The sequence below is a fragment of the Nesoenas mayeri genome (genome assembly GCF_963082525.1).
Source record: "Nesoenas mayeri genome assembly, chromosome: 9".
Taxonomy (NCBI): domain Eukaryota; kingdom Metazoa; phylum Chordata; class Aves; order Columbiformes; family Columbidae; genus Nesoenas; species Nesoenas mayeri.
The window spans coordinates 12,350,798-12,368,353 of record NC_137557.1 but is presented as its reverse complement, the minus strand read 5'-3'; the positions used below and the strand labels follow the sequence as shown (position 1 = coordinate 12,368,353).

The 17,556-nt window shown below is 39.3% G+C and overlaps 1 protein-coding gene across 1 annotated transcript in view; it reads left to right on the top strand.

Moving 5' to 3' along the window:
- Positions 1-3,232: 3,232 nt before the first annotated feature.
- The window catches only part of ECT2 (epithelial cell transforming 2), a gene marked incomplete at its 3' end in the record, with an annotated part of 28,320 nt that continues 13,996 nt past the window's right edge, over positions 3,233-17,556 (top strand). The window contains exons 1-15 of the mRNA XM_080349784.1: positions 3,233-3,324; positions 5,790-5,947; positions 6,798-6,877; positions 6,978-7,070; positions 8,007-8,189; positions 8,729-8,818; positions 9,827-9,934; positions 11,047-11,120; positions 11,246-11,376; positions 12,237-12,352; positions 12,545-12,607; positions 12,970-13,192; positions 14,760-14,896; positions 15,581-15,700; positions 17,343-17,411. Of these exons, the coding sequence (XP_080205910.1) occupies positions 5,818-5,947; positions 6,798-6,877; positions 6,978-7,070; positions 8,007-8,189; positions 8,729-8,818; positions 9,827-9,934; positions 11,047-11,120; positions 11,246-11,376; positions 12,237-12,352; positions 12,545-12,607; positions 12,970-13,192; positions 14,760-14,896; positions 15,581-15,700; positions 17,343-17,411 (1,617 nt within the window). The 5' untranslated portion in view covers positions 3,233-3,324; positions 5,790-5,817. The remainder of the gene's footprint in view (positions 3,325-5,789; positions 5,948-6,797; positions 6,878-6,977; positions 7,071-8,006; positions 8,190-8,728; positions 8,819-9,826; positions 9,935-11,046; positions 11,121-11,245; positions 11,377-12,236; positions 12,353-12,544; positions 12,608-12,969; positions 13,193-14,759; positions 14,897-15,580; positions 15,701-17,342; positions 17,412-17,556) is intronic.

Genomic DNA, 17,556 nt, shown 5'->3' with positions numbered 1-17,556 from the left:
AAAGGACAAGTTTCTTTTAAAAAAGGACATGAAAATTTGTAAGAGAAACATGTTTCTAAGAAGTAAAGGGCAGTTTTTAAGCCAGTTTACTGGAAATGAAGCAAAACCTCGCTGATTCTAAAGGCTGCAGAAGAAAGTTTTTGGAATTTGTGAGGAAATAAGACTCTCAAGCATGTTTAACCTTTTTTTCATAACAACAGCAGATGGAGTTTGTGTAATTTTCACAGTCAGTTTTGAACAGACTATGGATGTGAAAGGGCTGTCAGGAAACAAGCTTTGCCAAGGAAACAGCACAAGGTGAGGTTCCTGAGCTCTCGAGTTTTTTATACCGAGTTGTCCTTTTCTGTATTATTTTGTGCTCACACCTCTTTTACCATGTGCCCTGCTCCTCTGCCTCCTGTGCTTTGCACACTACCAGGCTTTTCCCAGCATCTGCCCCTGAACTCCACACCCAGCATCCTTCAGCGTAACAATTTGTGTCTTTCAACAAAAATCATTGTTCCCAAACCTCCGGTAAAACTGGGTCTAGTCCCACTCCTCCCTCTCATCTATTTATCTCTTCAAAAAAGAGACAAAAGGGCTGGACGGAATTTGGTTTTGAGGTTTCTCATGCTCCCACTGATCCCCACATACATCTTGTACTTGATCTCCCCGCTTCTGCATATTTTGAAAGTAACTGCTCTGGCTAAACTGAATCAATAGCTCTTTGACGTATCTCATTTTTTCTCAGGTGCTTATCAGGAAGTCATTTGGTTGAAATACTAAAACACCATCATCTGAGAAAAATTCCCTTATTAAAAAGAAAAAAAAAGGATAAATTAAACCCCAAAATGCTTGCAAGATATCTAGGAGACAAGCAGTTTCCCTACATAAACTCACCCCCTGCAGCCAATGCCCAGAGACACTGTGGGTCACCAAGGTTTCCTTCAGGGCTCGCGGGGTTCCCTCAGTTCTTCTAGTGTGGCCTCCTTGTTTTTTCACAAGGTACAAGATCCTGCTCCCACCAAGCTGATGTGACAGGGCTCTTTTAATGATTTAATCTCCTGGAACTTTCTCCCTGTGGGTGTTACTGCAAGAGGAAACTATTTAACCATTAAATGAATGTTATACTTCTGGGTTACCTTGACACTAGGTAAGTGGAAGCAAGTTTCAACTACATGTGACATTTTACACTACAGAAAACACTAGGTGTTTCTATTTCAGAGCCTTTAATATGAGAAACACTTAGATTTTTAAATAGCAGACATATAAAGAATATTAATTATTTTTGTCATCATTCCTGATCTAAACTTCTGTCAGAAGAAATGCACTTGATTAAAAAAAAAAACAAAACAACTCAGCCACTTTTCTTAAGTGATTACTACCTAAAATGTGTCTACATTCTGTCAGTCCCAGGAAGAACAGTTCATCAGAATACCCTAGTTGCTTTATGAGATTGTTATTCTAGATTTTCAAATCTATTAAAAAACTGGCCAATGTCCAAGCCACTCTTCATATGCATAGTGAACCTATATTTATGTACTGACCATTTAGGTATCACTTATATTCTTTTTAAACCTTCAGCTGAGAAGTGATGCACGTATCATGTGTTAATCCTCAGCCCTGATAAATATACTTCTCCTGTCTGTGCAGACACAGCATTTTATATAGCTTTTTCAAGGATCTAGAGGTCAGGTGGAAATTAATGTGCAATCGGTGGTATCTTTTCCAGAATCTATATAGCAGAACTTGTTCCAAACCTAGGAGAAACCTGGTCCCTGGTTCAGCGTGCAAGGGATCCTGGCTGAAAAAGACTTTTTAAGAGCACAAAGAGAGCTGACAATGGGAAAAGGCCAGTGAAGCGTGGCCTGGAATGGCAAAATGATGGCCTGAACTGGTACTTCGAAGTGACAAAAGGACCTCAGGTTAGGTCAAGTGCCCAAATTGAAATGACCTCCTTGCTTTCCAGACTGTTATTCTGAAAGCCTTTCCTCAAGAATATAGTCCTAATTTACATGTACCTCACCAGCAAATGTTTATTCATGTAAACAATGCCTGCTATTGCTGTCACCTTCTTCTAGTTTCTCCTGTTCTGTTTTTCTTCGAGATCATATAAAGTCAATGGACTCTCACTGGCACTAACAGCTGATGCATCACTCATGAAAATGTCCAAACTAATACAAATCTGCAGTACTAAAAAATGAGTGAGATCTAAGAACTCAATCTGGTGCATAAGAATTTAGCATAGAATAGAAAAAAAAAAAAATTCTCTCTTTGTTTTAAATCAGCCAGTGGGACATTATCCTATATCAGGTTTCAGAGGTGCTGAGCCTCTTTAGAAGAATTCCTTCCCAGATCAGTAAGTTTTAATCTTAGAGAAAATTTTAAAAGACAGTAAAGCATTTGGTGAAATTAATTTGTTTTGGGGTTGGTGCCACTGAGTCAGCTGACTGACTTTCATCTTGGCCAGTCACATTTTCTCATGTCAGCTCTTTTCTCTAGTTTCCTATAATCTGATTATTCTGAATATATAAGCACACTAATATTCTCGGCAAGGCAGAGCTTCCTAAATTATTAACAGCGTTAATAGTCTCATGACTGCCACAGTAATTATTTATCCTCCCTTTTGCGCAGTGCCCACAGGTGCTCTGCAGGGCAGCGGGACACGCTGTGTCCTGCAGCGCCCGCCACATGACTGTCCGACCGGGACACGGTGCGGGGAGCGGGACAGGCCGGCGTGGGGGGCTGAGGGGCGGATCTCCCCCGAGAGACTGGCCCTTCCGCACACACCGTTAACCGCTATCTCCGTACGGCCGCGTCACATCTGCTACAGCAGCCCCGCACCCCCCCGGCATGTGGCCCGCCCTGCCCCGCAGCAGGGTACCGCCTCAGAACGACGGCGGCAGCTCCGCCCGCTCCCGCCCCGCCCCGCCCCGCCGTTCCATCCGGGCTCCTCCGCCGCGGCCGTTGGAAGCGTTCGAAACCCTTCTGCAGCCAATCAGCGCAGAGCGCCACCACCCCATTCAGCAACCTGCTCCCGGGTACCGCAACAAGGACTGTTCTGTTCACGAAACTTCCTGCCGCCAATAGGGCGCCGTCTGGTCGCGAGCGGCAGGTGCGGCATCCAATCAGAGAGGGCAGAGAGGGAAGCGCTGTCCAAAAAGAGACGGGAAGCGGGCGGGACACATCGGAACGATGCCGAATGAGGTGGCGGCTTACAGAGAAGCGGTGGGGCGGGCAGCCAATGCGCGGCGCACTTAATGCGGCGGCTCGCTTTTTGAATTGGTGTTGGTGGCCGCTCATGGCGGAGCTTCTCTTTGCGATTGGCGGCAGGTGGCATCAGCGGTGAGGGGGGAGCCGGCCCTGGGCGCTGGGAGCGGGCGGCTGTGGCGCGGAACGGGTGACCGGGCGGGGGCTGGGGGAGGCCGAGCTCGGGCAGGACAGCGGGCGGCCTGAGGCGGGGCCGGCTGAACTGGGCCGGGGGTGCCAGTTGGACCTGGGGGCCGCTTGGGGCAGCCCCGCTGCTCAGCGCCGCCCCGGGCCCTCCCGGGGCTGCTGGCGGTCTCCTCGGGGCAGAGCGGAGGCCCAGGCCCGCTGGCACCTGCCGGCTTCTGTGGCGGGAGCAGCTGCCGCTGTCCGATCTCGCCTTCGGCGGCGTCCCAGCAGCGCAGCTCGTCACGCTTCTGGGTAGCTCTCTGGAGGGAAATGAGCGATATGGGGCGGGGGGGTTACCTCCTGTTCTTGCTCTAGAAAACGTATTTTGGCGTATGAGTGTTTTGTGCCATTCAAGCTTTCTACGACCTGTTTTGAGGTCATTTGTAAGCATAACGCTGTGTGGGCATTCAGGTCTGCCTGAATCCTGTAGCAATGGTGTTCTGACTTATGTTCTCTTTTATGTAAGGGAAGACTGTTGCATTCATGTCTTCTGTATCTTGGCACCATCTGTGTGTAAGTCCAGTAACTGGTATTATGTTATTAATTAATATGTGGCCATTAAGACAGGGATTTTTTTTGGTAAATACACCTGAATGGAACGCCATAAATAAATAAATGGGAAAAGCCATAAAGAAAGTCAACGCTCAGCCTGAAGTATGGGCTTCTCTCAAATATGCTATGAACTTCTCTGTAAGTTCATATACATGTTGTTAGATATAACAACAGCAGCACGAAAGGAATCATATTGACATCTCATACTTTTTAAAAACAATCTATAGAATTTAAATTTAATGGTACCCTTAATTGGAGGGTATGTGGTAATCATTATTAACAACGTGGTTTGAATCTTTCAAGATTATGCTTCCTTCCACACTCACTACCGAAGAAAAGGTAACTGTATAACAGTTCCCGGTGGCATCTTTATAAGGTTTTGGATGGGTGATCCGTCAAGACTCTTTCTGGTTAAAGTGACTTTCTCCTCTTCCTAGGTCTCAGGTTATTTGGAGATAAACTATAGTAGCTGGGTAACTGGGACTTACTGTTGGGAAACTTGGAGCCTGCACAATTTGTGTGTGACACTAAACTTGCAACTAAGGTGGCGATTTTGATAATTGAATATGCCTAGAATTATGGTAGATTTGTAGTGTTGACTTATTGTTCATCACTATATTAGGAATTACCTGATGTGTTATCAAGACATCAATCTTGTCCAAGAGTCTCAAATATGATCTCGTAAGCTGTAGAATACAAACTCTTTTCTATAGTGCCATTATGCAAAACACCTTTTTTTTTCTTGTCTTCTGATTTTTACTTTGCTATGTAACTGGACAGGCATTGCACAACTTGAACAATAGCATGTGCAGTTCTCACAGGGTTTAATGTGTTATTTGGATGGCTACTGTTTTAAAGGGGCACTTACAGTCATGAGGAGAACTGCTCTAGTTAAAGTGATACAGAGGGTTATTATACTATAGCTGTTCATATAGTGCAGCCAGTCTAGATAACTTCTGATATCACTGTGCAAATATTTACGTTTGTGTGAATGATGAATCACAGGAAATGCATACTTCTTGCTTCGCGCACAAAGGAAAATGTGCTATTTGTTGACTTTGTCTTAGGGGAAATTTTCTGGTACAAGCGTGACAAGTTTGTTTGATGGGCTGGGAAAGCATGATATTTTCTATCTGTGAGAAGACAGCAGGCCTCTTTATCTGATGATGAATGGATGCTTCTACTGTATTACAGTTCAAGTGCGACAATAGACTAGATCATATAGATAGACATATGTGCCATTATTACCTTCATAGAGACACTCATGTATTTTGAGAAACCTAATTTTTCCTTGAGTAAATTGTGCTGGTTCTGCTCCTGGATGGTCATTTTTATGTAACCACAGAAACCCTAGCCAGTTCACCTGAAAAATCAAATTTTAGCAAGACGCTATGCGTACCTTATTTTTTCTGCTGATGTTTAACTTCAACAGTGCTAAACTTTGTCTCAAATCTAGCTTATAATAGTTTATCACTGAAACAAAGAATAACTTTTAGTTTGGTCATTTGTGATTAGGCTTTTTAAAAAGAACACTAGGGTTAGTGCTTCCCTGCTGCTTAGGGTTCAAGTATAGTCTTTGCAGCTGCTTGTACAAATGAATGATATCTGCCTGCTCAGAACCTTCTATATAGATTTGTTGTCAGACGTTTCTATCAGTTGTGTCACTTGTAACACCATTTCATAACTACTCTGCCAGTGTGAGCGGGATTTAAATAAGAGTTGGAATGTTTAGTGTTCAGAAGTCTGAAGTTACTTCTGACTGCCTTAGACTTTTATTAATGAGCTTTTTGCAACTGTAACAGTTTAGCACATCTATCTTCTAGCTGTTGAAGAAAGAAACCAGACACAATCATGGCTGACAGCAGTACATTGTTTTCTGAAACTGGAAGGAGCCTCTTGACTGATTCTTCTGTTCTTGATTCAAAAATTATAGAAGCCTCCAAAGAGAATGTGGTTCCTGGATCTGCTTTGGATGTTGAAGGTAATGGGAGAAGCTTATTTTAAGACTTCTATCTATGATTACTTTGTAGGTATTTAACAGTTTTGAAAAAGCAAAGTGCTTTGCTGAACTACAGAACTGTATGTTCTTAGACATGAATAGTCTTGAGTTTGAAACTCATTCAAGAACAAGAACAAATACTAAAATCAAAAAAACCAAAAGAACCCAAACAAAATGAAACCAAACCAACCACAACAACAAAAAAGGCTTATTTTTTTTCCCCTGCAATGCAGTAGCTAAAATCCAATGGCAGACTTTTGGTGTAAATGACATGGAGGCAACCAATCCTCCTTGTATTTTGAAAGCTTATTAATACATGAAGAAAAAGAACAAGATACCTAACTTCAGTGCTGATATTCCTTAGTGAAACCGAGCAGTTACTAGGAAGTAGTGGACTTTGTCAGCCAGGAATGCAGAAAGCAGAAAAGATAGCAGCTGTCTATTTTCCAGCAGGTCTTGGTATCTAATTCTGCTGGAAGCATTAAGTCAACAATTTTCTTTCTTCCTTCCCTCTCTCCCCATCCCCCCCTTTCACCGTTGCTGACTCCTCTTGCATGTTCTTTCTTTGACTGTAAGGTAACTGCTCATGAATTGTAGGATCTTGTTTTACCATATACTAGAAAGTTTAGGCTCTGTGGTCAATTGAGTTTGCCTTGATTAAAGGACAGGCTTCTTGAGGTAACATTTATTTTCAGGCTTGTTCCATATAAATTAGGTATCTTGAAAGGATGCAGTCTGCCTGTATTCTTCTGTATATTAGTGGTTGATTTTTAGCAATAATGTGGCTTTTTCTTTTAAAATACAAATAATGTCCTTGTTTTCCTATAAGCAGAAGAGATGCCTCAAATAGAAACAAGAGTGGTTTTGGTTCAGGAAGCAGGGAAACATGAGGAGCTTCTGAAAGCCTTGGAGGTATGTGGGCCTAAGATAAAACAGTTGCTGCAATGAGATAGTGTGCTTTTAGACTTGAGTAACCGATTTGGTTTTGTACTAAAGTTCTGCTCTTCCACAGACCATTAAGATAATGGAAGTACCAGTTATAAAGATAAAGGAAACTGGTCCTGATAAATCAGAAGAAAAGCTAATAAAAAGTATTATTCTTATGGTATGTCATGCAATTAAGCACATGTGATTGCATGCAGCATGTTACACTTCACTGGGACTCAAATGTGTATATGCTTGAATTTGTATTAATTGCGTGTGATGGTCACAATATATATTAATGTTTCTGATGGTATCTCTTGAAGCTTGTCAAAATCATCACTTTCTTACAAGCACTTTCTCAAATATCGAAATAATATCTGCAGCTCTTGATTAGTGGTGTTTCCTAACGGGGATAGCAATATGGAGACACTCAATTGCATGCTTATATTCAGTCAACACATAAGTTTTTGCTATGAACTGACTTCATAATTGGTTAATTGACTTTTCTTTCAATTGAAAGCTGCAATTAACCTTAAGTGTAAGAAGTGGTTCTTCATTTCTGGATGTGAAAAACCTAGAAAATAAAATTTGAAGCTAATGACTGAAATTGGAACAGAACAAATTTTTAAAGCCCTTAAAAATATCAAGCAATGAAAAAGATTGACTTCAGTTCTTTATATCTTATGCAGCACAGAACTTGTTGTTGCAAGCTGGATGCTACTTTTTTGTAGCATCTAGAAGTACCGTAAGCTGTTCCGACAGTCTGAAATTTCATTTATCTTTTGTGCTTAGTTGGTGAGGTTTTTTTTCCTATCTGTAGATATTTTTCTATACTATATTATCAGTGTGAACTGATATGTAAACTTCGGAAGTAGTTAGAGTCCTTATTCTTCAGAAGGAGGAATTGCTTTAAGACATTTTAGGTGCAGTTCATAGCTATTCTTATGCTACAGAACCGTGTATCTCATTCAGCTTTCACAAATCCTAAGAGTCTGTCTCTGTTGAAATCTGGATCATACATTTTACTAATGGTCTAAAATGAAAGTCCATTGAACTTTGACACTAGTGTAAGTATGTCACCTGAATAATGCTTTCCCCTTCATCCTCTTACATCAAGGAAATTAAAGTGCCCTACATAAAGACAGATACGATGGAAGAGCTTGGCGATTCTGATTCCCCAGAATTTGAGACCATCTTTGTTGTGTCAGATTTCCAAGATTCTATCTTTAACAACCTCTGCAAAGCAGAATGTCGCGTCATTGGACCTCCAGTTGTGTTGCACTGTGCGCACAAAGGAAAGGTATGTGCTTTCTGTTGGAATCTGCTTAGTGCTTCTCTGATGCGGAGAGTTCTAAATATTAAGTGTTCAAAATGAAATCTATTTTGCTTTGTCAATCAATCTTAAGTATTCTTAACACTGAATGTTAAGAAAAGCAAGTTTCTAATACCATGTTACAATGTTGCATGTAGTGAGAAAGTACAGGGAGACTAGTAAGGCTACAACTACTGCAGTAGTTGTGGGAGTTGTTGACCCACTAGTAGGAACTGTGCCCTTAGGAAAGGCAGCTCCAGCAGATGCTTTGCATGTCCAAAAATTGTCATGTACAGGGGATGGACTGGGGAGGAAAAAAAACCAAGAGTGCTACCTGTGGAACTTGGGATGCTCAAGTTAATTTATCAGAACACAGGTCTGGAGCTGAGGTATGACTGAATACACAGACTTGGACTAGTGCCTGATGCATTTTAATACTAGGAACAATAGTACTGTACTAAAAAGAATGTTAAAAATCTAATGGAAACAGCATGCTTTTGACTAATAAACTTGCTTCTTACTTTCAGCCTTTACCTTTCTCCTGTCGTCCACTGTACTGTGCGAGTATGTTGAACTTGGTACTGTGCTTTACAGGATTCAGAAAGAAAGATGAATTAGTAAGACTTTTTTTTCTTTTGGATTGGTAAAGCTATGTTAATTTTATTTTCTAAATAATTTTCTGTTCTATCACCTGTAGGTTTTAATTGTGACTAGAGCTCGTATGGGGGGAATGGGTTGCTTGGTTTGTTTTGTTCTCTTGTTTTGTTGTGTGTCCAGGGACAGTGATGTTTCAGGATGGGAACAAAATTGTTTCCTTGTGCAAGTCCTGTGATGCCGGTTTTGGTTGCTCTTTTGTTGAAGGACATTAAATGGCTCTAATTCATTAAGGCTTAAAGACTGGTAGACTTGGGCTTCATATAAGATGATGTTTACCCAATAGTGTCATCTTATTTGTACAGGTAGTAGTATGGTCCAGTAAAGCTTTGCAGTTCTGTTTGGAGCATTTGCAGACATACTATCTTGCTATCAGGACTTAACTCTTGACATTAGAGAAGTTTTCCATTTCAGTGGTACAGGTGGCACCTAATTTTCCTATTGGACACCTGGGAATCAACAATATGGCTCCATATCTTCATATGGAGAAAAAAACCCAAACCAAAACAAAAGCCTTTGCCCAGTATTAGTGATAGTCAGGTTTGATCTGCTAGATTCAAGTTGAACTAATCACAGTCTTCTGTAAATTCTGTCAATTGCCCCTTCAGATATAATAGAATTGGCTAAATCAATGAGGATAACATGCTTAAAATCTGTTGTGTGTGAAATGGTGAAGTGATTATGTATGATTATCACGAGAGTACTGGTGGCGTGGGTAGTTTTCCTAAAGCTACACAGCAAGGCTGTATTAAATACTGAAAAAGAAAAGTTAATAGTTTTTCTAATGTATCAGCTATATCTTCTCCTGTAATGCTACAGGTTGTTTTAGGAAAAAATTGGAGCATTTCTATTCCGAGCTATTTAATGTAATCTCCTGTGGCTTGCTTTGTGAAATATTTTTGTGCCACTCTCACTCTGCACTGTACAGTTCAAAAGATATACTGTGAACTTATTTTGTCTATATTTTTCAGGTTAAGCTAGTGACCTTGGTTCATCATATGGGTGGTATTATTCGAAGGGACTTTAGCTCCAAAGTTACACATCTGGTGGCTAACTCAACACATGGAGACAAATTCAGAGTATGTAAGCTTGAGCTGGTACTTCATGGAAACTTTCAGAATTTCGCTCTTGTAGACTGAATCTGTAAATTATACTTCAGCTTGTAAGTTGCTGTTTTTCCTGTACTAAAACCAATGACTTGTAATGGTGAATTAATCTTGATCTAGTCTTAAGCTCTGACATGTTTTTGTCTCTGTTCAAGATCTAAATAATATAAACTGCCTGAATGCAAAGGCTTTGAAATAGACGAGTATAGTAAATAACAAGAACCAAGACACTTAATGTTACTGATGTTATCAGTACTTAAGACATTGATAAACATTTGTTCATCAATGGACAAGTGTTTATGTATCAACATGCCCGCTTTTTTTTGCTCATCTAAACACTAAACTTCAAAGTAATTTGCAAACAACTTTAGTGCTCAATTTGTATGCATCAAAATTATTTTAACTTGTTAGGTATAGATGTTTTCTGACAACACCAAAAGGGAATCCTTCAGGTCATGTATGTCCAGTTGACAAGTAAATACAAGTTTATAGGTCACATGGAATGTGATATAGCAATGCCTATATCCCTTGACTCTCCCTTGTTTGAATTATTAGTAGGCTTTTGAGTTTTTCTTTGTCTGTCTTTCTAATTTTCCAGTTGGAAGAGAAGACCTAATTTCTAATTGTTCAAACACTTCTTTCTGCCTGCTCAAAGGGAAAAAGTAGGAAAATTTTACAATTTCTCTCAAGCAGTCACGGAGGTTACCTTTGGAATAGTTGTTTTCTCTTGGGTAAAAGCAGACAAAGATGTTTGTCTTCATACGAAGTATCAAAAGCAGAAAAAAGGTCCCGTATTCCACTGGAACAGAGACTTGGTTTTGTGAGTGAAGGATATCAGACTAACAAAATGATGCACTTTCTAAAAAGTGTCAAAACAGCTATTGATTGAGTTTCCCAGCGACTGAGGAATTAATACATTCTAACTCTGGGGAGTTACAGTTGGATATGATTCTTGAAGGAATATGTTCACTTTTTGCAGTATCTGTCTTGAAAAGTAAAGGCAAGGTTACAAATTTTTCTTGGCATGAGAAAGACTTAAATACAAATTCTTACTTGGTACAACTTGTGCTTTTCCTGTTTTGTAGATTGCTGTAAGTCTTGGTACTCCTATTGTGAAAGCTGAGTGGATTTATAAGGCTTGGGAGAAAAGGAATGAAAGGTAGGTGTTTATTTTCCTTCTGCCTTAACCTTGCATCCTGTTAACCTGTAGTGTTGTGAGCTTCTGTTTGAATAGTGATGTAATGATGATTGACCTTTTTGTGCACCTTTTTTTTTTTCCCCCAGTGATTTTTGTGCAGCTGATGATGACTTCAGAAATCAGTTCAAGGTTCCTCCCTTCCAGGACTGCATGTTAAGTTTCCTTGGTTTCTCTGATGATGAGAAAGCTAGCATGGAAGAAATGACAGAAATGCAAGGTTATTGTTTATGCAAGTTGACCTGTGGAAAGAATGGGGTTTATAACTGATAAATACTTAACTGAAGCTGAAATCTTGGACTGTGAATCATGAAGTATTAATGAAGACTCATCAACTTTGAGAACTACAGATTGACTTTTAGATGTCGCTGTATGCATAGGTTCTGGTAGCTATCGAAGACTTTAAACTTCCTAGGCTGATTGAGACTAGAGAATTTAAAAAGTAATTATAGGATGCTTGAAGATACCTGGGAAAACCTGCTACATAATATGTATATTCTGCTTCAGTTTTTGTAATCAGCTTTGTGGTATTCATCTTTGCATAATTCAGAGAAAGCAACTATGATGTTTACAACTTTGATATGAATCATCCCTGGTAAAACACTTAATTGGAAGTGTTCAGTTTTTCAGTAGTGTGTAGTACAATATTAATAATCACATTGACAGTAATGAGGTAACAGATACCTTACAAGTCTTCTGTTTACCTGAAACTATGTATAAGGTTGTGACATGCACAGGTTGTAGTTTGTGGATGTCTTTAGGGTGAGTATTGCTGGCTTGCTCTTCCAAGAAACAGGAAAAGTTTTCCAGAAGAATATTGCATTTATTGCCAGATGGCTTGAAAGGCCCTCTAAATTCTGTGTACTCTTGAATTTTCAATATGAACTTTACTCCTGCATACTACGTCTGATTTCCAAAAAGCTGTCCACTGCAGGTGGACATATGCGGGGTGTTATGTAGACCCCAACAACTGATCAGCTCACTAAAGGGTTCATCTCTCTGGCTCTTCTCTCATGCTACTAATTTCTAACAATAATCTTGCTAATTTGCCTTTTTTGTTTTTTTTTTTTTTTAACCTAGGAGGACATTATTTACCAGTTGGTGATGAAAGGTGTACACACTTAGTGGTTGAAGAAAGTACAGTGAAAGATCTTCCATTTGAACCTTTAAAAAAACTTTATGTTGTAAAGCAAGAGGTTAGTGCTGACAAATTCTTGGAATTCTTATATAATATTTGTTATGTGAGAAACCTTTCTTTTTCAGAATAAGCCACATGTTTGCATTTGGTATGCAAACTGCCTTACTATTACATGTATTATTTTCAATATTTTTAACTTGGGTTGAAGCCCTGTAATGTGTGTTTAATGTATGGTTTCTTTTTCCTTTAGTGGTTCTGGGGAAGCATTCAAATGGATGCCAGAGCTGGAGAGTCCATGTATTTATTTGAGAAGGTATGCTGAAGTCTTATGTAACGTGCAGCATGTATTTGGTGGTAAAATTAGCACGTGCAATAGGATGCATGGGGACAGAAATCCAATGTTTTAAAGCAGCACTTGCGTTCCAGATGATGGATTATAAATTTTATACATGGAATACTAATTTAGAAATTATTTTCTGCTTTCCAGAGGTTGAACTTATTTTCAGTTAAATAAAGTATTAGTGTGGTTTCCAGTTCAAAAGAAAAAAAATAAAAAAAGGCTTTGCCTAGGGAGAGTTGTGTTGCCTACTGGTCTCTATGGTTAACTTACTTTTGCACTGGACTGAGCTGGACACGGCAGCTAAAACCACCAAACTGAACTTTCTTTTCCAACAGTCAGAGAGTCCTGGCCTCAAGAAGTCTGTGTCGCTGCTTTCTCTGAGTACTCCAAACAGCAATCGCAAAAGACGCCGTTTGAAAGAGACTCTTGCACAACTGACCAGAGAAACAGACCTGTCGCCGTTCCCTCCTCGGAAACGCCCGTCAGCTGAACACTCGCTTTCTATTGGGTCCTTGCTGGATATTTCTAACACTCCAGAGTCAAGCACTGCCAATGGAGGTAGAGCTAATAACTCATTCAGACACACTTTCAATGCTTAAGAGTGCTTTGCATACAAGTGGTGATGGTAGTAGTAGGGAAGTCTTACAGGTTTTGCTACAGATTTCTTAAATAATTCCAGGCTTTCTCCTTTTGAAAGTGTGCAGAAAGCAGAATTGGACCGAAGAGTTCAGACAGAGACAGAGGCCAAGTTGCCTTTTGTCATCACAGTAAGCATATTCATATCTGAAGGAAAACGTATGGACTTGGTAAATATGAATTACAAGTATTACTGCAAAATGTTTCAAATACTCTGCTGAAAATCTGCAGCAAATAAGCAACGTAATTAACAGTAAATAATCTAAAAACCTCTCCAGTAGGATACTTGGAGAAAGGATGACAAAGATTCTGTTCTGAGGATGTCAGAGGGAAAATTCCTGCAAAGCCCTGTCATAGATCTTTGAAATGTTCTGTTGAGGTAATGCTATTTGTACCAGTAAACTGTCATGTCTAAAACCTCACAAGAATATAAATCAACTGGTTTTGATGAGTTAATGGGCAACGAACTTGGTTGCACATGGTGGTTGTGGAAGAGAAGAAACTGCAAAATTTTGGATTAGTTAAAAGCTGAGGTTTGGAAAAAAAACAACACACACAAAACAAAAACAAACAAACAAACAAAAACAAACAAAAAACCAAACCCAAACAACAACAAAGCCCCAATTCCATCATAGAGGAGGTATCTGGAGTTGCTACTACTGTAAAAAAGCCCCTGTATACAAATAAAATAAATCTCCATGAGGCACAACCTATAAGTGATAATTCAGAAGAGATACAGGAAAGATCAGCTTACTCTTAAGACCAGCTTACTTAATGCTCTTGTAACCTCTGGTACAGAGTTTTCTTCTAATCCAACATCAGCAGACAGTTTCAGAAAAAGTGCTAGTTTTAAAACAACAGGTAAGGTACTTTTAGTAATGGTGACAGAATGAGTGAGTGCAGATCTCTGAGGTCCAATACATGAGCAAGTATTTAAAACTAATGGACTGTTCCAGGTCCACCTCAGTTTTATCATTAAGAGAAATCACTTTATTTTCTGTGTCTTTGCCCCCTGCCCACAATAAGATTAAATCTAGGTGTTGTATGCAAGGACTGATTTTAATAAATGGTTTTGAGCTATGTACCTAATGCAAGGATGGTAGACAATGAAAGGTAATTGTTTACGTGGCTAAGTGAAAGTAGAAATGTACTCTTGTACCTGGTGTATGTATTAAATAATGTTCAGCACCTAATCCTCACTTTCTACTAAACATAATAGGGTTAAATCATTGACCTGTCCATAAATGGGTTACTAATTTTGAAGAATAATATATTACTGTTGTTCTGTAATTAGGCTGTAATGAAGCCATTTTCTAGAAAGAGCTCTGATAACTCTAGGATAACCTACAGAACAGCCTTTTTTTTAACAAAAAAAGCCATCTTCCCTTAAAAATTCTGAAGGTTTTTTTCCTGTCTTTAAGGGTGAGCTTTTTTTATGGATTCTATTATAATACAGCTGTATTTTCTTTTGGGAATTTATCTTCATCAGAAACACCAAAATCCTGTGCAAGGCCTTCCAAAAACTCAACTCCTCTTCCACTGAAGCAGTCTGCAAGATGGCAGGTTGCAAAGGAATTGTATCAGACAGAAAGTAACTATGTTGATATTCTAACAACAATCATTCAGGTAAGCTGGTTTTAAGGCAAGTACAGTTCAACTGTAATAAGACATCCAGTGTTTATATCCCTGGTTATTTTCAACCTGTGATCTGCAGGGTTTTGAGGGCTTGGGTGCATGAAAAGTTTATAAAAAGATGACCATGTAAACAGTCACATGTAATTTTACTGACATATAAAAATGTTTAGTATGTGTTAATGATAAAGGCTGGAAAATACAATTTCTAATTTGAGATCTGCAGTGGAGTTGCTGTTTGTATGGAAATTCTAAGCTTCAGGAAAACAGTATCTTCATAACTCAGATTGTCAAGATATTAGTGAATAGAGAGAGGTAGCAGGGGAAAAAGCTTTTTATTATTATTACAAGAAAAGCAGAATATGAAATAGCTTACAGGAAGAGCTTTATTTCTAGAAAGTCTATTTCTGTTGCAGCTGATTATCTACTTACAGAGTTAGCTGATGTGTATGAGTAAAAAAGTAGATGAAAGGGGGTTACATGGTAGTGATGTATTGAACTTCGTGTTTGTATCTTAAAACCACTCCTCCATAACCTGCTCTTGCTAAATGGGAGTATCTCAAGACTCTGACTGTAGGAAAGTATGATCTGGAAGGAAAACACTGTTGCTGTCATAACTGTTTCTAATGCAGTGTGTGGCAATTGGAAGGACATTAACATTTTTGTCTAATTCATCAGTTATTTCAAGTTCCGTTGGAGAAGGAAGGACAGCTTGGAGGACCAATCCTTGCACAGGAAGAGATTAAGACCATATTTGGCAGTATTCCAGATATTCTTGATGTGCATACTAAAATCAAGGTAAGCTGCAACTTCTCCCATGCAGGGGAAGCTTTGGTACAGACCTTGAATATTTTCTGCATGCTTTGAGTTGTATTTGCTGAATAGCTGTAGATTCATCCTAGTGCTGTTACATGCTGTTCAACCTATGGAATTATATGCAAATCCAAGGTGTGCTTTAAGACGTAACAGCTTTGTATAGATCACAGAATCACATAAATATCTGAAGTCTCAGAATTGTGCAGGTAACTAATACTGCCATTCATGAGCTGGCTTCTGCGTTTCCGTTTTAATCCTTTCTCTTGTAGGAGGCTTTCTGTCAAAGGGGCCAGTGGTGTCAAACAGTGGTCTAACTCGCCAGTGCTTACAACATACTTGCTTCTATTAAAAGCAGTAAGCAAGGACTCTTGGGAGGATGGCTAAAGCTATGGAATTAAAACAAGCAAAAAAAGCCAACAAAACAACAAAAATTAGCATTTTCCTGGGCTTTGAACAAGTTCATATAAGGAGACTTGTATATTTGGGAGGAAAAACTGATCCCTCCTTAAATGGCTTTGAACCAATTGCCAGAAACTACCAGCTCATAAAACTGGCTAGCGCTTCAATCTCTGAAGCTGTTGACCCAGTACTGAGGCTTAATAAGAGCTAATTAGAATTCCCTAAGAGATTATTTTCTAGAGGCTTTATTTATTTTATCTTTTGATCTGGATTGCAATAGCTATCTGAAGACATCTCTAGGTCTCATAATAGACTATGATGCAAATGTTCCTCAGATATGAAGTAAAATATCCTTTAAATAATGGCACGTCTGTTCCTGTCTGCATTTCACAGTAGGCTTTTAAAATAGAGGGACTTGCAGACTGCCTGTAACTCAGTGGTTTGATGGTGTTTTGTTTTTCTTTCCAACCGTTGGGGTCCAGTCTAGTTAATCACTACTAGGTATTGATATGCACCCACTGAGACAGAGATGAAAGTAGAGCATGTGTGTTAGGTGGGATTTACCTGCAGTGTGCAGTGGAGATGTAGTGGTTGTGTTTTCCTTCACCTTTGGTGAAGCAGCAGCAAACGAATATTAATGGTGAATCGTTTTTGCTTAAGGTGAATCTTGAACCTTCAGCTGTGCCCTTCTGTCTCTATTATTGGCTGACAGTGAATAAGCTTTATCCTTATCAACTTGATATAGGCTTACCAGCTTGGTCTCTCTTTCCTTGACACCCTGGTGCAGCAAATGAGGGAAATCTATGCTAGTTCTATTTCAATCCTATCTTATGGACTCAACAGTCCTATATTAGTAGTTTGCTCTTAATTAGAATTGGTTCAACAGTCTTCTGTGTATACTTTTTTAAATAATAATTTGGGATATGGTCTATAGTATGTTGGACACAGTAGTGTCATCATCTTGCAGAGTTGGCTAGTGCTGATATACCACTAGGCTCTGCTTGCATTGATTCAAAACTATAGTAAGCCAGAGGCCTCTTGCCTTTGGCTCTCAGTAGACCAATGTGGCTTAGTGTGAAATGGTACAGCTTTTCAGATTGCCTGTTTTGCCAGCCTGGAAACATAGCTAATTATATGTGTTTGGCAGAACACTGATACCATCTTACAGTTCTGTGCAGTTGAGTCTCATCTTATTTTCTTCTCCACATCTCTGCATGTGTTCTAGGAAGACCTGGAAGATCTCATGGTGAACTGGACTGAAAGCAAAAGTATTGGTGATATCATTCTTAAATACGTAAGTTTCTGTTTCTTTTTTTAATGCATTAGAGCTATTACAAGCTATTATCTTGCCTTACAAATAGTTCATTTGTAGGAGCTAGCAAACACAAGTGAAGCACTACTGAGTGAGAGAGAACACTAACTTATATAATTGGGTTTTC